Here is a 23,440-nt window from a genome sequence, read left to right as displayed (position 1 = left end):
AAATTGGAAAGTTTTGTAGATACAAAAAAGTTATTGGGTCCAAGGCTCTTAGTAGGTTTTTATTTTATTAACAAATTATTATGATTTAGAACATATCGTATCTTATAATTATTTTATTTTCGGATAGTTATTATATTTTTTGTCTTAGGGATATATTGTTAAAGATTATACTTCAGTTGCTGCCTGTTTCATTTACATTAAAATAATTTATTTGTTTTAATTTTTTAATTAAAAGTTGTTTGACAGTTTTCAAACAAACTTAGTAGTGGAGATATTTTAGGAAGTTGTTAAACATGGGATTGTGACCCGTGCAGTTCTGTGCAGCTCTTATTATTTAGCTTAACAGTTTCATTTCATTCTGTATTTAAAAGTCTCATTCAATTCAATAAGTAGAGATATTCACTTCAATCAGAAATATTGCTTTTGTTCAGAAACGTACTCCTCTATTTTATTTCTCTTAAAACACCAACAAATTGGTATCAGAGCTTTCTTCTTAGAAGGACCTGTGAGTGAATATTTAAACCCACCTTGCTTCAATCCATTAAATGGATTCTGAAACTCCTTTCACAGCACTAGCACCATCTGTGTTTGATGGTGATAATTATCACATCTGGGCAGCACGAATGGAGGCACACCTGGAGGCAAATGATCTTTGGGAGGCTATTGAGGAAGACTACGAAATTCTTCCATTACCAATAAATCCAACTATTGCTCAGATTAAAACTCAAAAGGAGAAGAAAGTAAGGAAGTCAAAGGCAAGAGCTACGTTGTTAGCTGCTGTCTCACAAGATGTTTTCACCAGAATCATGACAATTAAATCTGCATTTGAAATCTGGAAGTTTCTCAAGGATGAATATGAAGGAGATGAAAGGATTAAGGAAATGCAAGTAATGAATCTGGTTAGAGAATTTGAGATGCAAAAAATGAAGGAGTCAGAAACAATCAAGGAGTATGCAAACAAGCTTCTTGGCATTGCAAACAAGATAAGATTGCTAGGTACTAAATTTTCTGATTCAAGAATAGTTCAGAAAATATTAGTCACAGTTCCTGAAAAGTTTGAGGCTTCCATTACTACATTGGAAAATACTAAGGATCTATCAAATATTACCTTGGTATAACTCCTAAGTGCTATGCAGGCCCAAGAACAAAGGAGCAAAATGAGAGATGAAGTTTTGGTAGAAGGAGCACTGCAAGCCAAACTGCAGGTTAGCCAAGCAGAAAAGAAAAAAGTGAAGAATTACAAGAAAAATTTCGAGGGTTCAGAAGCTGCCAACACCAGTAAAGGTAACGAAAAAAAGAAAGAGTTTCCTCCTTGTAAGCATTGTGGCAAAATGGGTCATCCTCCTTTCAAATGTTGGAGAAGACCTGATGTTAGATGTGAAAAATGCAACAAACTTGGACATCATGTGAGAATTTGCAAGAGCAATTTTCATCAGAAAAATGATGCTCAAGTTGCTGATGAAGAAGAGGAGCAACTTTTTGTGGCCACTTGCTTTGCTATTTCAAATTCAAGCGATAAGTGGCTTATTGATAGTGGTTGCACTAATCATATGTCATTTGATCGTGAGCTCTTTAAGGAACTGGATACATGTGTAGCATCCAAAGTGAAGATTGGCAATGGAGAACACATTGCAGTGAAAGGAAAAGGCACAGTAGCCATTGAAAGTATGTCAGGTACAAAACTTATCAAAGATGTGTTATTTGTACCTAATATCAGTCAAAATTTGTTGAGTGTTGGCCAGTTGATTCAAAAAGGTTTCAAAGTTATCTTTGAAAGTGATCAATGTTTAATCAAAGATGCAAATGACAACGATGTGTTCAAAGTAAAAATGAAAGGAAAAAGCTTTGCACTTGATCCAATGAAGGAGGAACAAATAGCACTCCCTGCAGCAAATGTCTAAACTGAAGTTTGGCACAAAAGGCTTGGACATTTCAACCATACAGCAGTTGTGAATTTGCAAAGAATGGAAGTGGTTCAAGATCTCCCTTGTCTTGAATTAAAAATTCCAGAATTTGTAGAGCTTGTCAACAAGGAAAGCAATCAAGACTTCCTTTCAAGCAATCAACTTGGAGGGCAACTGAGAAGCTGCAATTAATACATACGGATGTGGCTGGACCTCATAGCACTCTGTCACTTAATGGTAGCAGGTATTTTTTTATTTTTATTGATGACTACTCCAGAATGTGTTGGATATATTTTCTTAAATTCAAATCAGAAGCTGCTGGTGTTTTTTTGAAATTCAAGAAATGGATTGAAACACAAAGTAGTCACAAAATACAAGCTTTGAGATCTGACAACGGCAAGGAGTACACCTCCAAACAATTTAATCATTTTTGTGAAGAAGCAGAGTTTTGAACATCAGTTCACCGCTCCATACACTCCGCAACAAAATGGAGTGAGTGAGAGAAAGAACCGTACCATTATGGAGATGGCTAGATGTTTAATGTTTGAGAAAAATTTGCCAAGAGAATATTGGGCAGAAGCCGCACATACTGCAGTTTTCCTTCTTAATCGGCTTCCTACAAAAGCTGTCATAAGAAAAACTCCATATGAAGTCTGTTATGGTTTTAAACCTTCTTTGAAAAATCTTAAAGTATTTGGTTCTTTGTGTTTTGTTTATGTTCCTCAGGCAAAACGTGATAAGTTGGACAAAAAGGCAGAAGCTGGGATTTTTGTCGGGTATAGCTTAATTTCTAAAGCTTACAGAATTTTTCAGCCAAACACAAGGAAAATGTTGATAAGCAGAGATGTGCATTTCATGGAGAATGATGAGTGGGATTGGGATGAAAAACAAGCTGTAAAATTTCCTGATCAAGTTTCAAAATCTCAACTGGATGAAAATGAGCTTATAGATGACTTTCCAGTTAGAGGTATGAGATCACTTTCCGATATTTATCAAAGGTGTAATGTGGCTATTCTTGAACCAACAGATTTCTGGGAAGCAGAAAAGGATCCAAAATGGATTACAGCAATGAAAGAAGAACTTCGAATGATTGAAAAAAATGAAACATGGAAGTTGGTGAAAAGACCCACAAATAGAAAAGTGATTGGTGTGAAATGGGTATTTAGAACCAAGTTGAATCCTGATGGCTCAATCAACAAGCATAAAGCCAGACTTGTTGTAAAAGGGTACGCTCAAATTTTTGGTGTTGATTTTTTTGACACTTTTGCTCCTGTTGCCAGATTAGATACAATTAGATTGTTGCTAGCTATAGTTGCACAAAAGAGTTGGAAAGTTTACCAACTTGACGTGAAGTCAGCATTTTTAAATGGTTTTTTGGAGGAGGAGATTTATGTTGAGCAACCTGAAGGCTTTGCTATGAAAGGACAAGAAGATGATGTGTACTTGCTCAAGAAGGCCTTGTATGGCCTAAAACAAGCTCCAAGAGCATGGTACAGCAGAATCGATGAGCACTTGATGCAGTTGGGTTTCAAAAAAAGTCTTAATGAAGCAACCCTCTACATTAAAGGTGATGAAATCAATTTCATTGTTGTCTCATTATATGTGGATGATTTGCTGGTTACAGGAAGCAATGAAGAGCTTGTGAGAAAATTCAAAAAAGATATGAAGAAAATTTTTGAGATGACAGATTTGGGAGAAATGGCTTATTTTCTAGGAATGGAAATAAAGCAGAAAAATGGAGAAGTGTTCATCTGTCAAAAGAAATATGCTAAGGAAATTCTGAAAAAAATTCAGAATGGATGAATGCAAGAGTGTAGATACTCCAATGTGCCAAAAGGGGAAGCTGAGTAAAAGAGATGAAGTTGAACCTGTTGATGAAACTTTCTACAGAAGTATAATTGGCTGTTTAATGTACTTAACAGCTACTAGACTTGATATTTTATACTCTGTAAGTCTATTATCTAGATTTACCAATTGTGCTACTGAAACACATCTTATTGCAGCTAAAAGAGTCCTAAGGTACGTGAAAGGGACTTTAAATTTTGGTATCAAATTCTGCCCAAGTCAGGATTATTCATTGCAAGGATATTCTGACAGTGACTGGGGAGGTTCTCTTGATGATTTAAAAAGCACTTCAGGGTACTGCTTCTTGTTTGGAACATGTGCATTCTCATGGTGCTGCAAAAAACAGAATACTGTGGCACAGTCTACAGCAGAAGCTGAATTCACTGCAGCTAGTACTGCTCTAAACCAAGCTTTATGGTTGAGAAAAGTGTTAGTAGATTTGAACATGAAGCAAGAGAGATGCACTGAATTATTTGTTGATAATCAAGCTGCGATCTCTATTTCAAACAATCCTGTTTTTCACGGAAAAACCAAACACTTCAACATCAAATTATTTTTTATCAGAGAAATGCAAAAGGAAGGAACTGTCAGCTTGATTTATTGCAAATCTGAATTGCAACTTGCTGATATATTTACCAAGCCTTTACCAAGAAGCAAGTTTGAGTTTCTTAGAGAAAAACTGGGAGTCTGTAGCAACCAAAGTAAGGAGGAGTGTTAAAGATTATACTTCAGTTGCTGCCTGTTTCATTTACATTAAAATAATTTATTTGTTTTAATTTTTTAATTAAAAGTTGTTTGACAGTTTTCAAACAAACTTAGTAGTGGAGATATTTTAGGAAGTTGTTAAACATGGGATTGTGACCCGTGCAGTTCTGTGCAGCTCCTATTATTTAGCTTAACAGTTTCATTTCATTCTGTATTTAAAAGTCTCCTTCAATTCAATAAGTAGAGATATTCACTTCAATCAGAAATATTGCTTTTGTTCAGAAACGTACTCCTCTGTTTTATTTCTCTTAAAACACCAACATATATGATGTAAAACCTTTGATGCTATAAATAAGAAGACAACTCCAAGACTTAAGGACTTGGATTTTCAAGCTTAAAGTGTTGTTAACTTTGATTTAGATTATTCATTCTTTGTTTGTTCTTCAGTTTATAGCCCTAACTATTGACCAAAACAAATTGACGTCCACAATGGGTAGTTAAAATTTATTGTGCCTCCACAATAGTCAAAAGAAACATTTCGCACGTGTAAGTCATAAGAAGAAGGTGGGTTTCTCCTTAGTCTCCAATTACTACTTAGTAATTGTACTATACCTAGGCGGACCAAGGTAACTACACGACCAAGACCGCCTAGGTATAGCCCCACAAATAAAATCAGTATACAAGTAATCAGTCAAGCAGGATCATATAGCGGCCCAAGCCTCCTATTATAAAGGACAATACATAATAACAATTCGATGACTCCAAACTTAGAATGTCGCAAACAGGGCCCCCAGTATCAATAACGCTAACATAAGGCTTGGGCTAGGCCCCGACCCATCTAGGATTCGAATGTTGGCCCAGCCATAAAGATAGTAGACGTAATTAATAACTCTATAAATACGCGTGGACCCCAGCAATTGAGGGGTACGCTTTCATTAATCCCCTAATCTAAGATTTGACTTTTGAAGAGACCTTTCTGACTTGATCGTCGGAGCTTTCTCCGCAGGTAACCCCTTAAGTAATTAGATTCCATACTCTCACCATGGTCGTTCGCCAAGTGCGGAATGGACACTTTGGGACCCTTCACTCCGGGGAAAGGACAAGTGAAGTTTTTCATTGTAGGCATTGACTACTTTACAAAGTGGATAAAAGCCAAGCCATTGGCCACGATTACAGCACAATAGGTCCAACAGTTTGTGTGGAAGGACATCATATGCCGCTATAGAATTCCACATACTATCATAACCGACAATGGCCGAATTTTCATTGATAAGGAGCTCACTAGATTCTACACCGACCTAGGCATCAAGCACATCACCAGCTCCATAGAACATCCGCAAACCAATGGACAAGCTGAAGTCGCCAACAAGGTCATACTGATCAAATTACGAAAACGTTTAGATGGCGCGAAGGGCCGTTAACCAGAGGACCTGCTGAAAGTATTATGGGCCTACAGGTGCATCTCCCAATACGCCACCAACGAATCCCCTTTTAGCCTGGTTTACAGCGCAGAAGCAATGATCCCGGTTGAAATTGACAAATCTTCCTTATGCCGTCAAGTATATGATCCCAACCAGAACCAACATAATCTATGTATCCACCTAGATCTGTTAACCGAATTACGAGAAAAACCACAAATCCGGAACATAGCGGTAAAGTAGAGAGCGGCCAGGAAATACAACTCAAACCTATGCCCACGAACGTTTATTAAAGGAGACCTAGTTTGGAGAACGGTCAGTAATGCAAGGAAGAAGGACGACAAGTTCTTAGCCAACTAGGAGGACCTATATCGAATACGAGAAGATGCAAGAGGAGGCACCTACAGACTTGAACTGCTATCAGGAGAAGAGATACCGAATACGTGAAATGTATCTCACCTAAAGTTTTACTTTAGCTAGTTTGATCAATGTAATGAATACTTGTAACCCTGGGTGTACTCTTTTTCCTCACCTGACATTTTTTTCCCTAAGGAGGGTTTTGGCCAGTGAGTTTTTAACGAGGCACCCCAAACTTCATGAATAAAACAAAGGGTTCTTTATCCTATGCTCAACAGATATACTTGTTCATTTTCTTAAGTTCTCTACCACTTACAACAAGTAAGCGCCTGGGTCGAACACTAATTATTCAGTTCATTTTCTTAAGTTCCTCATCACTTACCACAAGTAAATGGCCTAGGTAGAACACTAATTATTCAGTTCATTTTCTTAAGTTCCCCACCACTTACCACAAGTAAGCGGCCTGGGTCGAACATAGGGATGGCAACGGGTCGGGTAGGGCATGGATAGTGCCTACCCGCAACCCGACCCGCAAAAAAAAATCTGCCCATTACCCGCCCGTTTACTCGCCGGGTATCTGCTTAAAAAATACCCGCGGATATTTTTAAAATCCGTGGGTACCCGTGGATACCCAATACCCACAAATATTTAAAAAAAATATGTATTTTATAAATTTTTTAATATAAAATTATAAAAATAAAATATAAATTAAATTAAATTATAATTATAATTATAATTAATAATTAAATTTGACATAATAAAATATACTATTACTTCTAATTTTAATTAAATTTAACTTAATAAAATATAAATTAAATTTTAATTTTAATTTTTTGCGGGTAACGGGTATCCGCGGGTACGGATAGTATGATACCCGTACCCGACCCGTTTATAAGCGGGTATTAAAATATCTGCTACCCATTACCCGCGGGTAATAAATACCCGCGGATAGTAACTATCCGTCATGGATTTTATCCGCGGATATCCGCGGGCACGAGTATTTTTGCCATCCCTAGTCCAATACTAATTATTCAGTTCATTTTCTTAAGTTTCCCACCACTTACCACAAGTAAGTGGCTTGGGTCGAAGAATAATTATTCAGTTAGCATCTATACGTTTTCGCTAATCATCGCTAAGACATTCTCTGCAAAAACCTCCCCACCAATAGACGGTCAGGGCTGCATACTAAAACTATTATGTCTTTCTCCCAAATCCTTGGTTATTTTTAGAAGATACAAACCTCTTTAATAAAGTATACAGTCTGTCATACTAACATCGTGCAACTACAACAATAATAAAACCGACATGTTTAACCGATAACGTGTGCCTATGATAGTAACCTAGCGGCATCATACAAAATAGGCATTCGTCTAAAACAAATATACACAGAAGCATCCATCACATTAACAGAAAATAAAAACATTGTACAAGTTATTACAAACTTAGGCTGAAGAAATGTAAATCAAATGTTAAAACTATAAAGCCTAAGTCTATATGTTCTCCAAATTTCCTCTCGCAGCCGCCACTGCTCCAGTATCCACCATAGCTTCATCCGCCACAGTCTCCTCCGCCAACTTTTCCACCTTTTCCTCTGGGCTGGAATCCGCTTCGTTCCCAAGCTGCCCTCCAACCACATCCTTATTTACATCGAACTTGGCGTCTGACACATCTATATCACTGTGGAAGAAGGCAACTTGCCTTAACCCCTTTTGGAAGCCATTGACATGCTCCTGGATTATCTAACCCTTCAAGTCTTCGAGTTCGCTCTCCAGACTGTCATGTTTTTCCTTCAATTCATCGAAATCGGTCTCTAGATCCGTGATCTTTGCATTCAGCTTCTTCTTGGAGTCTAAACATCTCACCCTCTAAGATCCCAACCTCTTCTTCTCTTGCAACCACTCTTCCCTTTCTTTCTTCCAGGCAGTTTTCTCTTCAGCATGTTTATCAGCCTGACCTTTCAGCTCCTGTTTTAACTCTTCCACCTTGGACCGACTACCCTCCTTTAGCTCCCTTACATACAAGCTTCCAACCCTGCGTCCTAGTATCAAGGCCTTGCTGCTAAACTCCAACATCGCCTTCATCATGGCATTCGGTTCCATATTGTCAATAGAGTTAACCAAAGACTCCAACAAGTTAATATCAATGTCGCGCGGACAGTAGTCTCTGGCAACTCTATCAACCCAGTCTCGGGCTTGATTACACCAGACGAGGATCTCGACCCCCACAAGGCAACCCTCACCCTCTTCACATCTTTACCCCCACCCTGCTTAGCGGGCACCTCCACCTTCCTCTTTGAGCCGCCATGTACATGAACCTCCACCAATGGATCTTGCAGGTTGAAAACTTCAGTATTCCCAGCACTTTTGGCCTTCGTTGCCTTCTCCTTGCGAAGAGCTTGAAACAGATTCAAATTTTTCTTGCCAACCTGTGCCATATGACCTATAATAATAGCAACAATGTTGATTAGTTAACTCAAACACAACATACCACTTAAAACACAAAAATATACCTTCTATATTAACAATTGGATGTATCGAATTATAAACCCTAACTAAAAGCCCTTAGTGGGCATCTTATCGTTAAACTTCATCAGGATCTCCACCACCTCCCTATCCGTCAGTGACAATTTCTCCCTCTTCATATCCTTATACCGCCAAGGGTTGTCGGTCCAGCTGAAGGGAACTTAGTGTTCCCATCATCATTATAGAAGTATGAACGCCCAGACTCCTTCACCACCACCTTGGAGAAACCATCTTTAAAATGCTTAAATGACTAGGTAAACGCCTCCAGCCTGCTTATTCCTAGCTGGCTTATTAGTGACAGCCATGTTGTTGGACTCTTGGGCCGAGTATCGTAGAAGTATAAAAATGATTGCGGAGACGACTGCAAATACAAAGACCGGCACAACACCCGAAAAGCTTAAAGAGATGCTAGTTGTTCGAATGCAGTTGAGTAGGGGCAACGTTCAACAAACGTAGCACCCCCATAGTGAAGTCATCAAACGGTAACCTCACGTATAACTATAAGAAGTGGCACATGTACATATAGAAAATTTCTCAGAAGCCCCTTCTTGACCATGGCAAACGTAGTCAATAGCGCTTACTCTCTCCAAAGCCACAATGTCCCTCCAAACACCCCTCTCGAATATAGGAATACAATTCAGCCAAGACTTCAACAGCTGCGACCATATGAATAAGGAATGTTGCGTCCGCACATCCTCGGCTACCCACCCGTATCCCGCCCTCGCAAATAGGGCCCCCAGTATCAACAATGCTAACATAGGGCTTGGTCTAGGCCTAGGCCCATCTAGAATCCAAATGTTGGCCCAGCCCATAAAGATAATAGACATAATTAATAACTCTATAAATACGCATAGACCCTAACAATTAAGGGGTACGCTTTCATTAATTCCCTAATATGATATTTGACTTCTGAAGAGCCCTTTGCTGACTTGATCGTCAGAGCTTTCTCCGTAGGTAACCCCTTAAGGGTCTGGACTGTCTATGTTAGAGATGACATGTGCAAGTCAAGAAGGAGCCAGCTTGAAAGGTCAAGGACTGAGGTAAGGAATTATTTGTGTTCCCTAATATCTCTTATTTGTTCTCCGTAGGAACAGTAATTAATCCTCATGATGAAAGCTTGGCATGCTTGGAGACTCTGTCTCTCCATCTCGGGAGATTTGCAATTTTTTCCAATGTAAGTGAAGAATCAAAGTTTCATGTGAAGAATAGACATTGGAGATGAAATGAAGAAGGGAGAAGAAGAAAGGAAGAAGAAAGGGAAAAAAAGAAAAGAAAGAAAAAATAAAATAAAAATATTCTTTTTAAAATATATGTGTTAGTTAAGTATGATAATTTGAAATGTCACCTAAAAATTAACGTTGTTGGTTCTAAGAAATGTATTTCATACATTATTAAAGTATAAAGATGAGTTTTATATAAATTTTGTAATAATGACAAATTCTAATAAGTTGAAGAGTAAAAAACATATTTAATCTTTTAATTTATTATTTTCAATACTTCGTCACATGTTTTTGAGGTTTTTATTAAATGCTTATGGTTTCCTTTCTTTGTCAGGAAAATTATTTTCGGGTGATGGGTTGTGTCAAAGATGGTCCATTACAGAAAAAAGGATGCTTGATTGAGAACACTTTAATTAATTGATAGGTAATTTTGTAAAGATGTAATATTAGGACGACTTTAATTTCATATTACCTTTCCAACAAATAAATTTATTTTTCAATATAATTTTAAGCCATTATTGGTGATGGTGCGAAGAACTTTTACATGGTGAGGATATTTCAATTAAATTCTATTAAAAATAGTATTATTTTAATTATTAGGATTTGTGTGGACCAAGGAAAGATTTTATGTTTGAAACTAGTATTTTTACTAGTAATGAATGACGAAATTTATCGTTCTTTAGAAAATCTATTTAAGTTTTTAAAGAATTAAAACATAACGTGATATTTTGTTTATAAATTATTTATTTATTTATCAAATTAAATAATCTAATAAAAATAATATTTTCATACATCATGATAACATCCATAAGCTTCTATTTTTATTTTTTTTGTTGTTTTTTATATATTTTAAAAACTGAAGAAATTTATATTATAAAAGTTGTATTAAATACAATCTTTAGAAGATTTAATGTTGGCAAATATTAGAGGGAAAGGTTAAAAGTGAAAGATGAAAAATAATTTAATCTCATCTCCTAGCTATAAGGTTGATAATGAAGGGAGATTGAGAGCTAAGAATCATTATAATGATATTTTACTATAAGATAAACTAGCTTAAGATTGAGATTTAAGAGACAAAGTTCGAGATTATGGATAAATATGAACATGATATATCAAGAAGAGGATGTTTCAAAGAGTTTATTAATTAAAAAAAAAAAAAAGTCATATTTGTTGAAACTTGACAAATAGAAGAAAGACTTGTTGTGAGCATTTACAAAAATTGATGGAATGAAATCCAAATAGTTGATGAAGAAACTATGACTTGAGCAACCATTATAATTATACAACTCCTCTTTAAGCTACAACACACTTTATTGCAATTTTTTAGGTATACATTGACGACATGAACTTCTTCGATGTGTTTTATTCTTTCCTTAGTTTTGGTTTTTCCTTCTAAAACTCTAAACTAGTCAAATATTAAATGTTTCGCATGATCATTTTGATAGTATTAAATTGTAATAAGTAACTTGTGTTATTGTTAGTGTAGTAATAATTTCTTTAAATATTTAATTTTGTTATTTAAATAATTGTTAATATAACCATGCATTGAAAGTTAATAATTGTTAATCATCTTTAAAGAATCCATATCTATATTACTTGTTCTTTTAAGTGAAAATTAATTTTGTTAAAAGATACATTATTATTCCTTTTTCACTTAAAATACTCACTAAATGAAACAAGAATATATAATTATATATAGCATTTTGAATAGATGCCAATGTTGCCAAAAATGAAAAAGAATCCACATATCTCTATTTTAGAAGAACTTTAATTAAAAAAAAAAAAAAAAACATCTAGAAACCTATTGTGTTGTGTCAACAAGTGGGGAAAGTTAAAAAAGAAAAGAAAAGAAGAATCTATGGTGGTTTCTTGACAGAGTACAAAATATTGACAATGAAGGCTCCTCCGTATGACTACTTAGTCTAACTTCGTACTTTCCAACCAATTCATGCTTTCTCCTTTTGGCGTGTTTACTTCAGCTTGCCATTAGGGTTTATGTAGGAAGGAAAACTATGCATATCATCAAATTGACTTCCATATATTTTCATTTAGCACTAAATTTTATCACAAAATATTGGTACTCCTTTAAGCATATTTTCAAAAGTTTTTTTCTGAAATTTATTAAAATTAAAACTAATTTTATTTAGTATTATAATTGTTAGGAAAATAATTTTTTAACAACTAAATTTTCACAATTATTTTTTACAACCTAAACTAACATTTTCTAAGTGACTTTCCATATTTTTATTTTATCATTTTTTTTTTATATTTCAGAACCATGTAGAACATATCACCTCAGATTATGAGAAAAAGTTGTCAAAATATCAATTTTTTTTATTTATTATTATTGATAGAATGAATCTTCACATTAAAAGAACCAAATATCTGTTTGCACAATATATACCATGGTTATGCTCTTTGGGAGTAAAATGTGTAATCGCTACATCAATATATCTAATTAAATGTTGACTTTTTTTTATCAAAATAAATATATAGTATTTTATTTATTAAGGGAGAGAAAAAAACTATTTTATAATGTCAACATCTCTAAAGAAACTATGGATTCAATCATTCATCAAGCAATGCATTTCATTCAAATTTTAAAAAAAAAGTGCCAACTTTTCTCTATATTAATTTAGAGACTGTAATTGTCCTGGAATGAAGTGTTATGCTATACTACTTTGTTATAATTTCAGTGATTATTGGTCTGATCAGTTTCTTAGTTTTGAATGTCTACTACCATTAAATTTATGATTCTTAAAAAGTTAATTAATAGATATTTTGGATGAAGGTAAAAAAAATGGATGAATGTGATGTTCGAAAGCTAAAAAGTTTTGAATTTCGGTTTATTTCTTAAATGAGAGTATTCAAGATATATTAGGAGTCAAAGCTGTAGAAAATGGAAAAATGACATTAAGAGATTCATTCATAATTACTCATTTTCGGTACACGTCAAGATTTTACACTAAAAATAAGTAAAAGTTAACACCCCTCATTTTTTAAGTTAGATGAAGGATTTTTAAAATTAAAACAAATGATGGTATACTATTTAAGTAACTCTTGAAAACCAAGTATATAATTTATATGCTTTTAAGCTGAAAATTAAGAACTGCTTGTTGATAAGGTAAAGTGTTACATTAATAAAAATCGACTAAAAATTCATGCAAAAATTTAAAGTCACTTTATGTCAATTTGTCATAAAAACATGAATAATAAAATAATACGACCTTTTCAACTTTTCCATAATCTTTCTCACTCATATAACCTTTCCATAAATATATATATAAAAACTGAAGCATAATTTTATAAACAAACAAAAATTATTATTGAACTTACGCGGTTTCACACAAAAACTGATAATTATCAACAAATAAATATATATATATATATATATATATATATATATATAATTTTATTAATGTCATACCTTTACCGACTATATTTTAAGTTGGCTTAGTCATTTTTTAATCATGTATTCATTATTTATTCAATTTACTCTCCGTTATTCATAAAATGTTCAGTCAAGTTCTTTAACTTTTAAAAAATTGAGAAGTTTAATTAAACGTTTTTTTAATAAGAAGAATAAACGGAATAAAGTAAATAAACATTAATTTTCTTAATTTAATATTAAAAATAAACGTATGCAAAAAAAAAAAAAAAAAGTAAACAAGAATGATTATGACTTTTGGATTTCCGTCTCATGCGTCTAACCAAATAGTCACACCAAAACGATGATTTGTGTTTGGGGCTTCCGTTCTGTGATTTCTTCACATATTTTCTGAGAAGGTGGCAACTGAAAAAGTGATTCCTTCAACACTTCACACGCCAACCGCGTTGAAGACTCTTCTCTCCTAAGAAAACTGTTGCAATCAACAACACCCAATAAAGAAAAATATCAAAAGGTAAAATCTTTATGCAAGGGAAATATCAGAGAAATGCCAACTGGCACTTGTTCTCAAAATCACCATATAAAACCTCCATTTTCTCTCTCTTTCTTTGACATCACAGAATTTTGAGCCAGCTTCTTTGTTCCATAGGTTGGAAGCTGCCATTGTTGGTATCATCAACAACACTTAATTGGTTGTGTTCGTTTTGTTGTTATCTATGGGTAAGAAGCTTGATGCTCTCCTCGGTAGAACCTTCAAGGCTACAAAGTTCAAGGCTATTGCTAACCTTGCAATCTCACGTCTCGCTGTTCTCAAGAACCAGCGCCAGGCTCGCCTTAGACATGCACGTTCTGATGTACTTGAACTCCTCCAACTGGGTCACCTTGAACGTGCTTCACTTAGAGTAAGATATTACACATCTTATCTTCTCTCTCACACAGACAACTTTTTCAATTTAATCACTTTGCATTATCGAGCTAACTTAAAACTGGGTTGTTTGTTTTTTTGTAGGTTGAGCATGTGATCAAGGATCAGAACATGCTGGATGTGTATGACAGGATTGAAGGATACTGCAACCTCTTGATCGAAAGGATCCACCTCATTGAACAAGAAAGGTTGGTTTAAGGGTAACTTTTTAGGTGAAGGAATTGGTTTTAACTTTTAATTTTCTCTTGAAATAATGGGTTTGGTGTTGTTGTTGTAGGGAATGTCCCGAGGAACTGAAAGAGGCAGCGTCGGGGTTGCTCTATGCAGCATCAAGGTGTGGAGATTTTCCGGAGATACAAGAGATTCGTGCCGTTTTGACCTCGCGCTTTGGCAAGGAGTTTGCTGCTCGTTCTATTGAGTTGAGGAACAACTGTGGCGTCCATCCTCAGGTATGTATATATATGACATCAAAATCACCAATCTTTGTTCCCGCTATTTTGTTTTGCCTCTTAGGAACTAGGATTTATGTAAAAGATATATAGTTTTTCTCTGGACACTATTTTACAACCCTTTTTATCTCGATTACTCATAGATGATACAAAAGCTGTCAACAAGGATGCCAAGCCTGGAAAGCAGAATGAAGGTACTCAAAGACATTGCTTCTGAGAATGGTATTGTTCTGCAGCTTGAAGAAACTTCAGTTTCAGTTGAGGTATAAAAACTGAGCCAACAACATTTACAATTTCTAGTTGTATAATACATTTGAAAAACAAGTACTTATGGCATCTGATGATAACTGTTCAGGCACAATCCGCTGTAGAATTACAAAACCAGCTTGGACCTGAGAAGGAGGAAGAGAATGAGAGCATTTTGCCTAGTAGAGGGAAAAATGAGGAGTTAACTGATTCCTTTAAGGGCAGGAAAAAGTACAAGGACGTAGCTGATGCAGCACAGGCAGCATTCGAGTCAGCAGCATATGCTGCTGCTGCTGCAAGAGCAGCAGTGGAACTCTCCCGATCTCAGTCACATGATCCTGATGATCATGATAGTCCAGGCCCTCAAACAAGAAAAGTGGAGGATGGACAGGATAATGCGAAACATCAGATGGAAAAGGAAATCTTCAGTGAAACTCAAGGAGAAGATTTTAACAAGGATATAGATGAGTTAAAAGGGTCAAAAGACTTTATAAGTAGAAATTCAACAGATAAGGTTTTGATGGGGACTAATGCCTCGGTGGATGCTGAAATTGAGGGTGATCCTTTCAAAGAGGAAGTAGTTTTTGATGATAGTGATGATGAAACTGATAACAATCAGAATAAAAATGAATCTTCCGAGAAGACATCTTCAGGTTATGGTGCTGGTATAGATGTCAATTCAGGTTCCAGGAAACTAGTATTAAATACAGTGTCAGAATCCAAGATGCAGGGTGTGCCTCAGTTGGATTTGCACAAGAGGCCAATTTCAGTGAGGTCTAGATGAATGCAAAATTATAGTGTATAATTTGCAAGTAGGACCTCAGGTTGAAGATTTTCAAGTACCTAAGTGTGCTATGGCTTGGTTCTTTAAATTTTGTCTCATGGATTTGTCATCAGAATGTCAATATGTTTTTCATTGTTTAAATTGTTAATTTAATTAGTTCGACGAAAAATTAATGTTGGGGATTCTCTCTTTATTGCAATTACAACATAAAAGTAGGCACTCTCTGGACATGGAGTCATGGACACAGGAAGCAGGTTGATATTTTGATCACACACAGAAATATGACTGCAGAAAAAACCTGGGATGTCATTAACATTTAAACCAATTATTAACCATCTTAACAATTTGAAACATAATACTAAAAACTATCGAAGGGATATTCAAATCATGAACAGTCAAACTTTTGAAACTTGAATCAAAAGCTGTATTGGATCATAAGATTAGAGACAATAAAAAATTAACTTCAATATATTGTAAAAATAATACCTTGTGTTCGTTTAATAATTTAACACAAGAAAAATAAAATCAACTTGAACATAAATCTCATAAAACAAAATTGTTAGGTCATTGAGTTTGTGAAGTCTCTTAAAAATAAATAATATAAACAAAGCAATGGAACCAAACAAAGTTCATGTATTGAATGAGAGAAATAAAATAGTAATATGATCGAATAATAGGTTTAAAAATTGACTTTCAATTCCTTTTAACAATTTATGCTTGTATGACTAATAAGTTTCTTTCAAGGGAATTGGTGAAAGAAAAGTAAATAAAGTAAAAATAACATTAAATTGTGCAAGTCATCGATGATACAATATTGCACCAATTTTCATTTATGTATTAAATAGCTAATCAAGTAGTATATTTAAAATCATACATATTAGGATTTTCTAATAACTATGATACTCGAGTATACCAGGAAATCCCTGGGTAAGATTTTTAAGGAGGGAGCACGTAGTTTCTTCTCGAAAATGGAATATGAGTGCTTTCTGCTTAGAGTTAGTTTTGTTTCCCAGGATCTGTTGATGCCAATTTCATTATTCAGTAGATATGAAGTTCAACTATAAAGGTAATGTTTCCTTGAATCATGAGCACCAGAATACTATGCAAAATAAAGAGGACCAATGCCTGAGCCAAAAGATATAGTAATAAAAATATATTGCATTGAGACAATAATACTCTAGTGATGAGCTAGGGTTGTAAAGTGAATAAAACCAAACTAGATCAGAATTGTAAAAACTCAATGCATAAGCTGTCTGTAATTTGCAGTAATTTATATTTTGGTCAGAACACCAAATAATCTGTATTTCTTAATTGTTAATTTCAATAAATACATCACTGCCCCCTAGGACGCTTCTTACCATTTTGAATAAGGTCATTATACGACTGCAAACTCACCCCAACATCTTCATCATATTCTATTCCAAGCTCCTCCTGCAAAGTACAGACTAGTATCAACGTGATAACAGAAACATTAACAATAACGAATAAGATCTAAGGATGTGACTGGCCAAGAAAGAAACCTTAAATTCTTTGGGATCCTTAGGTGAGTTCTCAGTGAGGGTATCCCATAAATCCTTGAACATTCTTTTACGCTTTCTCCAGTGACCTATCATCTCTGACAACATACCCTCAACTGCCTTGCGTTCTTCTGGCTTCACCAGAGTAACACCTCCACGTAACTTGGTCAATTTCTCCTCCATTTCTTGAACCTGATGCAGAACATAAAATGCAAAACATCTTAGTTGAAACAGCAGGAACAATCACCAATAATTCCTTTTCAAGAAATTAAAAAAAAAACACACACACACAAGCATCCACATCAGCTACCTCCAATCTAAGGTTCACTTCTCTTTCAAAGATCTGTTCCAGTGTCAAATTTGATTGCAACGACTTAATTTCTGCACCACCAAGTTACATTCTTAAATTGCAAGATCAAGAGTTATGTCCACAATTTCAAATTCTCAATTGTTCCAAATCTACGATAACTAGTATCCAGAATGAAATGTTTTTATAGCAAAATTATTAAACAATGCGGCACTCATTAAAATCATTGCACAGCAGTACTCTAAGAAGGACTTGTTTGTTTAGTCACAGAAAAAAGAGTTCTCTATTCATTTTCTATTTCACATATAATTACAAAATGTCACATTACTTTTATTTCATTTTTGTAATTTAAACTTAAAACACTAACACGATTGTCAATGTTTTCACTGTTTAATATTGAATTTCTATTTTAAGTCTAATTTACCAAAGACAAAATGAGTTGTCTAATCTTCGTTTAACAACTCTGATGCATGATTGCATTTAATTGACAAAACCAAATCACCCAAACTTAGAATACACAATAATTCACATAATTGTCACAGTCGCCCAATCGAAGCCTTTAGATGGAAATCAGGCAACTCGACACCAATCAAAACCAAATCTCAGATACATGTTTCAAGTCCAATTTAGTAAAGTATTCGAGTCATCTGATCTTCTTTCAATGTTTTCGATCTGCTAATTAAGAGAATGCAGGAAATCGCTATCTGCAGAAAATGATATGGATTTGGTTCACTCAATGATTCATATCATTGGTTCAGTTAGCAAATCAAACCATTGGATGAAGGTAAGATGGCTATACTTAGATTAAAATTTAAAATTTATTTTTATATTCAAAGGCATAATTGTGAACTTCACACATAAAGAAGAAGAAAATCGCTGTTTAGAAAGTAAAGATGCATTTGAAGTCTCTCCACTTTAATCCAAACATGCACATAAGTTAAATTTGGATAAAAGTTGAAAAGGTACCGTTTCAAATTCCAATCCACAAAATGAGGAAAATCACAAAATGAACTTGGAAGAATTGCTTATCAAAATCAAACATGAACTCACAATGATCTATGTCTCATTCACTGGAATACACTAAAAACCTGTTTAGATAAATTCCTGGTAAACACTTACAAATAAGAAAAGAAATGAAATATCGGTTCCTCAATATACCTTAAACTAGAATAAGTTTAAGCTAATTTGCAAAAGCTCTCACATGTTAAGTTGCCCAAAAAAGTTTTTTTTTTTCTTTTTAAGCTTATAGATAAACTAATTTTAGTATGTGAAGGTGCTTACTTCATTTTTTTTTTTATAAATTTTAAAGTTTATCTAAACATGTCCAAACTACAAAAAATGTTGCGTTAGGGTCCATGGCTATAGTAGAGTACATATACCTGCTTCAACCTCACTGATAGCCTTTTTCTGATCTTCTAGCTGTTTTTGCGTGTCAGCATTCTGCTCCTTCATCTGGTTAAGTTCTTCATTGTTGGGAATTTGGAACTGATCTTGCCGCGCGAGATATATCTTCTGCTTACCGTACTCCTTGAACGAAATGCGTCCCCCATCAGCGAGGTTGTCCAACGCTTTCTGAATCGCCGCTTTCTTCAGGTTGAACTTCTGCAACGCATCCGCCACGTTCTGCGTATTCACCGGCCTGTTTTGCTGATCAAATTTCAAAAAAATCAAAATCAAAATTGAAACCGCCATTACAAAATGAGGCGATTTTAGTTTAAATTTTAATTTTCTTGCTACTATGAAGGCGTATCGCGTGAGATGACACAAGATTGGGAACGGTGTTGATGCTTACCTCATTGACGAAGTTCAACACGATAGCTGTGAAATGAAAGAGTGAGAGATGTTAGGATTTGAGGTAAGAACTGTGAAATGAAAGGTGTGCGGCGGAGATGTTACCTTCGGCGCTATCGGATTTTGGTGCCATTGTTCGGATCGAAGAAAAAATTGGCGGGAAAATTCAGGATTTTCCTTTTCTCTTTTCCGCCAAAAGCAAAAGAAGGGTGTCTGACCGAAGGAAGAAATGAAATGGTCCACTAACTACGACGTCGTTTGGAAATTAATGAGAAAATTACCACTCTCCCACGGGATTGAAAAAATAAAATGTACTTATATTAGATTGGTCATTTTGATTTTAGTTTTTTATTTTCTAATTTTAGTAAAATGGTTTTGTTTCATTTTAATGACTGTGTCTAATAAAAACTGAAAAACAAACTTAATCATATTTAAAGTTATTGTTTCATCTTAATTTAATCATTACGTAAGTTAGAAAAACTATACATTTAATTTAATTCGTGATTTTTAGTCACATTTTAATATATTAAAACGTGTTTTAACGGGTTAAAATATTTTTAGATTTGTTAAAAAAATATTTAATTGATTAGAATTATTTAAAACTTAAAATTGAGTATTTAGTTATATTTTAAGCGATTAAATGAGTTTTTAATTTATTAAAATAACTTATTTTTTTTTTAATTTAACCATAAAAAATCACATAAAATTAATTTTAGTAGAGTAAAATATTATTTTTAGCATATTAAAATCTTGAGAGTTAAATTTAAATTGTGTTGATCTATTAAAGCCATTTTATTCAATTAAAACCATAAAGTATAAATACTTATATTTCTTAATGAAATGCAAAATCATTAATTAAAAAAATTACTAGAAGAAAGATGTTGATTTAAGATAATAAACGCTTCATGAAGTTATTTAACCTAGTTCTTATGATTATGGAAGAAAACATAAAAGGAGAAGGGATAATTTTGATAGTAAATTTTGGGTAAGATATCAAAGCAACACTAAAAGAAATGAAAAGTTTGATCGATAAGCCATAAAATTGATCACCAAATATTATTCTGACCAAATTTGACTTTTTATAACTCAAAATTTCTTATAGTTCCCACAAAAAAGAAAGAACTTGATTTTGTTTTAGAATTCATATATGTTAGAGCAAAACTTGTGTAAGCCCCTTTTCAGTAATATAAAGTTTGGGCCTGGCCTTTTCGGAGGCCCAAGGCCCTGCCCTACAGAAGGACCCTATACCCTACACTGTCCCCTCATTTTGGCTCTTGTCACTTTTCAGAAGGCTCCCCCTCCCTTAAACTCTCTGGACTCTAAGAAACGCAGGAGCTCTGCTAGGGCACGTAATCACCTCCCATTTCCAAGCTAGCTTAACCCGTCCGGTACTCTAGGTAAGTTAAAACTCAAGATCTTTTGTCCGTTTTTCTTCTTCCCACTGTCTTGTACGCTGGTTTTGGAAGGGTTTAACTCTGATCTCGTGTTTCTGTCTTGGTCTCCATGTTTCTAACTCACTTCCTTGGTTCTGGAGCTGCCATTTTCGGGGATTTGCGGATCTGTTGTTTTTGGTGCTCAAACGAAGGTAAGGGAAGCTAGGTTCTTTTCGCGTTTTTGAAATATGTGGTTTGTTTTCGTTTATGTTTTATGCTTAAATGATTGGAAAACGTTAGTTTTGGTATATTTCTGAGTTAGGGGTTCAAATATTCAAGAAACTGGGATGATTAACGTCTTTTTCGTATTCTGATGCGTCGCACAGTGGCTGGGCGAGTTCCTTGGCTCGCTGGGCTAGTTCCTTGGCTCGCTGGGCTAGTTCCTTGGCTCGCTGGGCTAGTTCCTTGGCTCGCTGGGCGACTGTGTACTTTTCTGATATGTGCAGTTTTAGAAAAATTGACTTTCCCGACTCATTAACCGTTTGATTGAGCTCAAATTTTGACATGTGGTTCATAACATGCTATTTTATGTTTTGACCGGTTGGATCGTCGATTAGATATCTGTAGCTTGAGAAATGTGTCACGCATTACTGTAGTGATTTTGGTTATGTGATAATAAATTTTCTTAGAAATTTTGGTGCAAGAATTATGGTTGTGTGTTGTGCTTGATTGTATGAGATTAAATGAAGCCTTGTTATGTTGAGTATGAAATGGAAAACATGACTTGTTTGGTTGGTTGAGAACTTGCATGAGAATTGGATGTTCAAGATAAAGGTGGTGGATATGGTATGAAACATGATTATGATGGTGAGATAGGCGTAATTCCATGAGTCTTGTGGGGAGACTCTATGGTGGCGTGTGATAGGCGTAATTCCATGAGTCTCGTGGGGAGACTTTATGGTGGCGTGTAGTGTATATATTAAGATAAGGATTCAAGTAAGGATTGCATCCCGAAACTCTAAAGGGTCAGTGAGTCTCAAGTAGAGCAAACTGACCCAAGTGGTGAGAGTAGCGGGAGGCCCTAGTCTTTGGCAGGATAATGGCCTTAGACGTTTGAAGGCTAACCTCGTGAGTGGTAGGGTGAAACCCATTGGCAATGGCTCTGCAGAGCAGTAGAGGCCACCACGAGTGCAGGCATCCAGTGAATCCGATCTTAATATATGTATCCGGATAATTGAGTCATAGTGTCTTGCTTGTTTGTCATACCATGAATATTGTGTCTCCGTGTTGTATGTCTGGGAATGTTTACGCATTTATTCCTTTATACCATGATAAGTATTATATTACACTAGCTTACCCTTGCATGTTTGTGTTTGTTTTCTGTTATGTTTTCTCTCTTGCGATGATCACCTTCTGGTGGGAGCAGATGAGAGGGAGGTTCGTGATGGATCTGGGAGACGCAGCGGTGCGGCCTAGACTTCCCTGTTTGGAGGTCTTAGGAATAGTTTCAGGGCCAGGAGGCCCCTTGTATCAGTTGCCAATGGCAACTCCTTTTGCAAAACTGTTGGATTCTGTTAGTTTTCTTTTAGTCATGGCATGGTTGTATGTCCAGGTTTTCCTCTAAGTACTCTTGGGATGACTGTAATAGTTACCTCTCATACGCTTCAAGTTTATCTGATGGGTTCTTGTTATCAAAAAAAATTGTGACGTTCTGTTTAGTAGATAAATCTATTTAAATGGGACGTTACAACTTGAGCAATATATGATTTTGATTAAGTGCTTAATACAAAAAGCTTAAAACGTGAAAAAAATGTGTTTGATAAATGATGTACAAATCATGTAAAAAAAGAGAGTGTTCCGTTTTACAAATGATAAAGCACTAATAAGATATTCCACCTTGTTCGATAAGTGTTTATTGATAAATGCATACAAACATTAAGTTAATGTAACATAAAAAATATTCTTGGGACTTAATTTTTGTGTTGGAGGAGATGTGTTCACCATTTGTTGTCAACTATAAGTAACTACAATATAAAAATAATACTTATATGTACTTCAGAACAACAATATGTTTAGTGAAACTTGATTAATTTGTAAAAAATTAGACTTAATTTGCGTTGTAAAAGAAACCAATGTAAAAATATTGAATTATTTCTCCCTTAATCTATCATATTGCACATTACATCGGATAAACTAACTATAAGATGATGAAGTTTTTAAAATTCAGTTTGTAAAAAGCTGTCATATTTTGTGACCTATATAAATCTATTTCATCTTATTACATATAACTAAATAATACTTCCGTAAAGTTGCTTAAAACATAATTCAACCTCCCTTTTCGTATTTTTCTTTTTTTTCACAATATATGTTAGATAAAAAATAAATAGTCCTATATGATTTGTATCAAGTGCTTAATCCAACAAAGTCTAATTTTATATAAAATAAAAAATTAAAAATTAAAAAGTCTAATTTTATTATTAAAATTATATATATAATTTATTTATTATATGTGTGAATATTATTTTTTAAAAATATAACATGTTATATTTTCAGATATTTTTTAATAATATGATTAATAAATTAAAATAATTTTTTTAATAATAATTAACAAAAAAATTAAATAAAAAAATATTTGTCTGATATGAAAAAAATAAAATAAAAAACTAAAAAGTGAAACTCTGGTCCTTCT

General features: G+C 34.4%; 3 protein-coding genes, 1 long non-coding RNA gene and 1 pseudogene across 4 annotated transcripts; 4 read left to right on the top strand and 1 right to left on the bottom strand.

Annotated features, from left to right (window-relative positions):
- Nucleotides 1–545: 545 nt before the first annotated feature.
- LOC114186017 (uncharacterized) lies at nucleotides 546–1,118 on the top strand. The gene has a single exon (XM_028074009.2). The coding sequence runs from the start codon at nucleotides 546–548 to the stop codon at nucleotides 1,116–1,118; it is 573 nt and encodes a 190-aa protein (XP_027929810.2).
- A 2,611-nt stretch (nucleotides 1,119–3,729) lies between these two features.
- LOC146888403 (secreted RxLR effector protein 161 pseudogene) lies at nucleotides 3,730–4,467 on the top strand (annotated as a pseudogene).
- Nucleotides 4,468–13,995: 9,528 nt separating this feature from the next.
- On the top strand, nucleotides 13,996–15,904 carry LOC114174333 (Regulator of Vps4 activity in the MVB pathway protein). The gene is made up of 5 exons (XM_028059168.2): nucleotides 13,996–14,261; nucleotides 14,369–14,472; nucleotides 14,562–14,733; nucleotides 14,877–14,996; nucleotides 15,089–15,904. Exons 1-5 carry the CDS (start codon nucleotides 14,076–14,078, stop codon nucleotides 15,761–15,763), a joined length of 1,257 nt encoding a protein of 418 aa, XP_027914969.1. The 5' UTR covers nucleotides 13,996–14,075; the 3' UTR covers nucleotides 15,764–15,904.
- Nucleotides 15,905–16,901: 997 nt separating this feature from the next.
- Nucleotides 16,902–19,617, bottom strand: AHP2 (Tat-binding protein 1(Tbp-1)-interacting protein (TBPIP)). The gene is made up of 6 exons (XM_028057377.2): nucleotides 19,484–19,617; nucleotides 19,380–19,405; nucleotides 18,967–19,234; nucleotides 17,591–17,661; nucleotides 17,284–17,472; nucleotides 16,902–17,194 (listed from the first exon to the last, which is right to left on the bottom strand). The coding sequence occupies exons 1-6, from the start codon at nucleotides 19,509–19,511 to the stop codon at nucleotides 17,096–17,098; spliced, it is 681 nt and encodes a 226-aa protein (XP_027913178.2). The 5' UTR covers nucleotides 19,512–19,617; the 3' UTR covers nucleotides 16,902–17,095.
- A 948-nt stretch (nucleotides 19,618–20,565) lies between these two features.
- Nucleotides 20,566–22,821, top strand: LOC146888402 (uncharacterized). Its single transcript, XR_014986315.1, has 3 exons — nucleotides 20,566–20,775; nucleotides 20,913–20,963; nucleotides 22,178–22,821. It is a non-coding gene; the product is annotated as an uncharacterized LOC146888402 (long non-coding RNA).
- Nucleotides 22,822–23,440: the final 619 nt, after the last annotated feature.

This window comes from Vigna unguiculata, chromosome 2 (genome assembly GCF_037176805.1).
Source record: "Vigna unguiculata cultivar grain cowpea cultivar isolate G323 ecotype 2 chromosome 2, ASM3717680v1, whole genome shotgun sequence".
In the NCBI taxonomy this organism is placed as follows: Eukaryota; Viridiplantae; Streptophyta; class Magnoliopsida; order Fabales; family Fabaceae; genus Vigna; species Vigna unguiculata.
Note: the sequence above shows the minus strand (reverse complement) of the source record. Positions and strands in the feature narration are given on the sequence as shown.